The sequence below is a fragment of the Limulus polyphemus genome, unplaced genomic scaffold, assembly GCF_000517525.1.
Source record: "Limulus polyphemus unplaced genomic scaffold, Limulus_polyphemus-2.1.2 Scaffold8034, whole genome shotgun sequence".
Taxonomy (NCBI): Eukaryota; Metazoa; Arthropoda; class Merostomata; order Xiphosura; family Limulidae; genus Limulus; species Limulus polyphemus.
The window spans coordinates 14,242-20,263 of NW_013673644.1; the positions used below are offsets into that span (position 1 = coordinate 14,242).

Here is a 6,022-nt window from a genome sequence, read left to right on the forward strand (position 1 = left end):
CAAGCGCGGTAGTGACCGTAAGTAAGGTGCGTGAATCGTTGTGAATTATAGCGTGTGGGAAAGTGAAAGTGACTGTGGAAATTCTGTGTACTGCAAAGTTGTATTGAGAAAGAATAAACTAGTTTTATTTAAGAAAGGACTTGTATCGCTGAAGTTCTTCGGGAAGAATTTCTACGGAAAATTAACAAACGACCAGAGACGTAACATTATAAAAACTAACTTTAAAATTTTAATGTTGTTTTAAAGTAGCAATACGATGTTGTTTAGGTTTTTTAAAATTTAATTTTACAAGTTTGGCCGATATACGTCACTGTGTAATCTAGTGTTTAAATTACGTAAACAACGATAACGATGTTTAAACTGTAAAGTAATAGAAAAAAGAACGAGTAATTTGTAGTCTTGAACTAATTAAACGAATCAATTACGTAAGGATGTCAAAGTCAATCAGAGATTAATAAACAACCTCTGTCCGGGTAATGTATCCTAATTACTTTAGTGTTTAAAAACTAGGGCATTTATCTTATTTCTGTCGTAACTAAGCTTGAGTGAGAATGAATGTAGACCTGTATACGTAACCTAAACCGTAATTTATAGCTAGGCCTTGTGAAATAACCAGGCCATTTTTTCACTTTCTGTGTAGAAGCTATATTTGGGGAAATTATCCAGTGTTTTGAATTGAATATAGGTTGTTTTTCTATTTAACAAAATTTATCTTGTATCCTGAGTAAAAGAGGAATATTCAGAGCTAAGGAGATAATTTAGATCTTGACATTACATACGGGGCCTTACTGACTCTTACTAAGACTAGTAAGTCTTAATCGTACTCTTAGTTATAAACGTTCACTGTGACTCAACATTTGTTTAAAAATTAAACAGAACAAATATATAGAGGTGATAATTCATAATACTTTGAGACTTGTCATACTTTTTAATAGGTTAATTTAACATAATATTTCAAGCTTCACAATGAAATTACTAAGTTTAAACTTTCAAACAATTACACCTTTGAATCGCAGTTATTAGTGCTATTCCAGGTTTTTGATTGACATCACTAATTGCAGTCTTGAAATTCAGTATGATAACTCTTAAATCTATCCCAGTATATTGATTCCAGATTTATAATGAATGACAAGTTCCAATTTTGAATTTTGTTATTACAAATTTTATCAATAAATTATAATTATTCATACCATCTTCGCTGTTGTTAAATATTTCATGTAATGAAATTAATAGTGGAATAATATGAATACAGAAAAAATTGCCTATCTAACTTACTAGAAAAAAGGTCAAGAACAACAAACACGTTTCCTTTTCTTCTAGCCACATCCAAAGCTTCTATTAATTCTCTTTGTCATTTTAGGATAATATTATGGCTTAACGAGAAACTGTACAAACCAGGGGTATTCCAAAGACTGTATTATACAGTCTGGTATTTCAAGACCTGCCTCATGAGATAATTTTGTATTTAGTAATTTTTGATAGATACTATTGTGAAGTTTTGTTTTGTGTTTGTATAACTTGGATTTTTCTTGTTACTACACTAAAGGTTGCTATTTGGTAAGATATATTATAAAGAAATTTTCTGTTTCATCGTTTTCAATTCCAACAAATCAAGAAAGAGCATAACAGAGTGCATTACTGAATGTCAAAGGTCTTCTGTTTAATAAGAACAAAAGAAGGAAACATTAATAACATGGTAAATAGAACTGAAATTAAAGTAGATCTTAGAAAAGCAACTTAAGACTCGAAAGTATCAAGTTCAAATTCGGGGTTTGATCCCCTCGATGGATACAGCTCTGCACGAAAACAACAATCCAATAGGCATGAAGATCACTAAACGTCCTTCAGACAAAAATAAAATACCACCTAAACCCCGTTAATCCAAAACTTACACACAAACAGACTCCAATCACAATGCGGCCATATATTCTGTTTATTAAAACATAAAACCTTTCAACACAAGGTCACTAAATTTCTCCAGTAAACTAAAATCTCACTTCTAAGAACCACTACAAACATTGAATTCTGGTGCTGACAAAGCATCATTACACAACGTGTTATATTAGTATTTACTAGTGCTAAGAACCACCACAAACATTGAATTCTGGTGCTGACAAAGCATCATTACACAACGTGTTATATTAGTATTTACTAGTTCTAAGAACCACTACAAACATTGAATTCTGGTGCTGACAAAGCATCAGTACACAACGTGTTATATTAGTATTTACTAGTTAATAATATATTACGATTAATTTTTATAATAGCATTCTGCATTTTTTAAATTTCGGTATTAACTAAAAGGTCATTACTTTTAAAATCTAATTAGTATTACTCTTCTCAGAAAAGAAAAAGAAAATCATCTACAAAAATGGATTATATTTCATAGCATATTATTATCCAAACTCATTTCAAATGAAAATCTTTTTTATAAAAGAAATCAATCTGACAGTTTTATGTCACTTCTTTAAACGGTGTCAGATTTTCACCGTAAGATAAAAAATGTGTGGACAGGAGTTTACAAAAAGTTTTAGTGGGTTATTCTTCTGATATGTGTTTGTTTAACATCACAAATTTATAGCGTCGGCATGCCAGAAAGAACAGTCAGGTAATCCCGTAAGTAGGGAGCGCGCGAGTCAGCCCTGGAATGGGAAGAGTGGCGAATACTTAATTAAAAAAAAATCATTTCAGTACAATTCGAAGACATAAAAGGATTCAGAAGCAAGTGAACGTTGTGAGCAATCACGATACAGTACAGTCGTTCGATCCATTATCACGATGAGCATGTTCTCGCATTTTCGAAAACTTCTTACTCACTCGTCGGATCAGACTTCGACTGCGTGGCTCGCTCTTCTGAACTCCTTCTTCTGGACCTTTGGTTTTTCTGCTAGATCCGTGTGCACTGGAACGACGATGAAAACCGGTAGAGTCTGACGGAAATTGTAATTTAGCTAGACTGAGGAAGGATCGAAAGAGTTCTGTGATGTTGACGCCATCTTTTGCAGAACATTCCAAGACTTTGACTCGAAGTCGAGGAAGTTCACAGTAAACCCACTCGGCGACGTCTTTTTTTGGCAACTCTCGAAGATCAACGGCTACGTCCAGTTTGTTCCCAACAACAACCATGGGAATCTCTTGAAAGTCGGCACGCTGTTCCCGGATCTCTTCAAGGCACTTCTTCAGGATTTCGAAGGAATCCCTGTTGGCTATGCTGTATACAAGAAGAAAGGCCTGTGCGTTGGCTATAGAGAGTCGCCTCATTGCTGGAAACTGCATGTCGCCAGCGGTATCCAGGAAATCCACTCTCAGGGTCATTGAGCCCACATCGAACTCCCGATAATGCATATCTTCCACAGTAGGACAATGTTTCTCACTGTAGGTGTCGAAGAGAAATCTGTTGATGATAGACGACTTTCCAACAGCTGATCCCCCCAGCACCACCAGCCGCACGTGATGAGATGAACGTTCGCTCATTGTCTATGATTCTCTCTACAAAAATAACAGAAAAGTAACAGATTATCACACTTATAAGGAAAAACGATTACTTTTTTTGTTTTACCGTTTATTGCTTTCCGAAAGTAGCATCATGAGATCAAAGTCCATTCTGACACGGACTACAAAGAAACAAATATGTATACTACCTAGTTTTGTTTAGTTTTAGAGGACACGATGGAAGTAAGTGAGTTCTTTACTTTAAAAACGTAATTACTAATAATTATATTCTACAAGTTATAAAACTCAGTAAATAATCTTGTTTACCGTTACCTGCCCCATACGACATAAACTCTTCTAGTCAATACCACAGCTAAGCTAAACCTACAGGAGCAAAGAAGAATGTTTCAAATGCTATTTATATGTAACGGTAATCTTGAGATGCAAAACGCTTATAGGGCAAAGTAAGAAATGCATTTGGTTGCGTTAAGCATATTAAGTCTTTACACGTGAATTGTATTATAGCATAAAAAACAGGCTTTCATATAGACGTTTCACTAGATAACAGAACCAGTAGTCTAGATCAAATAGTCGACTTGACAAAATCTACAAATAGAGTAACTAACAGAACCGACAAACAGTCAAATTAACAGAAACAACTCTAACCTAGTTAAAAGACCCAATCCAAAAATAGTCTAGCTGACAGAGCCAAGAAATAAGTCTAATTAACAGAAACAACAAATAATCTTAACAGAACCAAGAAATAATCTAGTTAACAGAAGCAAATAATAATCTTAACAGAACCAAGAAATAATCTAGTTAACAGAAGGAACAAATAATCTTAACAGAACCAAGAAATAATCTAGTTAACAGAAGAAACAAATAATCTTAACAGAACCAAGAAATAATCTACTTAACAGAAGCAACAAATTGCCATATTAATAGAACCAAGAAATAATCTAGTTAACAGAAGAAACAAATAATCTTAACAAAACCTAGAAATAATCTAGTTAACAGAAGGAACAAATAATCTTAACAGAACCAAGAAATAATCTAGTTAACAGAAGCAACAAATAATCTTAACAGAACCAACAAATTGCCTAACTAATAGAACCAACAAATAATCTAGTTAACAGAAGCAACAGATAATCTTAACAGAACCAAGAAATAATCTAGTTAACAGAAGCAACAAATTGCCTAACTAACAGAACCAACAAATAATCTAGTTAACAGAAGCCAACAAATTGCCTAACTAATAGAACCAACAAATAATTTTAGTTAACAGAACCAACAAATTGCCTAACTAATAGAACCAACAAATAATCTAGTTAACAGAACCAACAAATTGCCTAACTAACAGTACCAACAAATAATCTAGTTAACAGAACCAACAAATTGCCTAACTAATAGCACCAACAAATAATCTAGTTAACAGAACCAACAAATTGCCTAACTAATAGCACCAACAAATAATCTAGTTAACAGAACCAACAAATTGCCTAACTAATAGAACCAACAAATAATCTAGTTAACAGAACTAACAAATAATCTTCACAAACTTAACATATAATCTTACCAACAGAATCAAGAAATAGTCGTGTTAACACAAACAGATAAACGTACACACTTAACAGAATCAATAAGTAGTCGTGTTAACACAAACAGATAAACGTACACACTTAACAGAATCAATAAGTAGTCGTGTTAACACAAACAGATAAACGTACACACTTAACAGACTCAATAAGTAGTCGTGTTAACACAAACAGATAAATGTACACACTTAACAGAATCAATAAGTAGTCGTGTTAACACAAACAGATAAACGTACACACTTAACAGACTCAATAAGTAGTCTATTGAGTTACAATTAATGTGTATGAGGTTCTAAAAATTTAGTGGCGCTGTGTTTGCAGGTGGTTGGAGCGCTCGACTCGCAATCTGAAGGTCGCGGGTTCGAATCCCCGTCCCACCAAACATGCTCACCCTTTCAGCCGTGGGGTCGTTATAAAGTGAAGGGCAATCCCACTATTCGTTGGTAAAAAGAGTAGCCCAAGAGTTGGCAGTGGGTGGTGATGACTGGCTGCCTCTCCTGTAGTCTTACACTGCTAAATTAGGGAAGGCTAGCGCAAATAGCCCTCGTGTAGCTTTGCGCGAAATTCAAAACAAACCAAACTAAAATACAACAACAATACTGTCTTCAACACATTGTTACCACAGAACCAAGAAATCTGTATTGGACCACTAAGGAACGTTCTCCGAGAAAACCGAAACTACTTAGTATTCTTACAATTGAATATAGAACACACATGTATGATTCAATAACACCTTGAATTTGTTCCTGTCAGGTTTCTCAGGCATTTTATTCCGGTACTGTTCATAGAGTTAGGGTCGAATCTGAATTATTTGATTTTTTATATGTTCATTCTTTTTTTTGCCACACGTCGCTGTCTAGGAAGTCTTTCGTTCAGTACAAAAACGTGTCAGCAGATAAACATTTGTCCAGAATGAACATTTAATGTAAGATTTGAAACGCTGAAAGCTGGCGAAGAAATAAAGCTTAATATTAGCGATAAAAATTCAGTCTGAG

At 34.2% G+C, this 6,022-nt stretch overlaps 1 protein-coding gene across 1 annotated transcript in view; it reads right to left on the reverse strand.

The window, feature by feature from the left end:
- Nucleotides 1-1,909: 1,909 nt before the first annotated feature.
- LOC106475060 (GTP-binding protein Di-Ras2-like) overlaps nucleotides 1,910-6,022 on the reverse strand; it is a 9,784-nt gene continuing 5,671 nt past the window's right edge. Inside the window, exon 2 of the mRNA XM_013935757.2 lies at nucleotides 1,910-3,489. Coding sequence (XP_013791211.1) covers nucleotides 2,743-3,474 — 732 coding nt within the window. The 5' untranslated portion in view covers nucleotides 3,475-3,489 and the 3' untranslated portion in view covers nucleotides 1,910-2,742. The remainder of the gene's footprint in view (nucleotides 3,490-6,022) is intronic.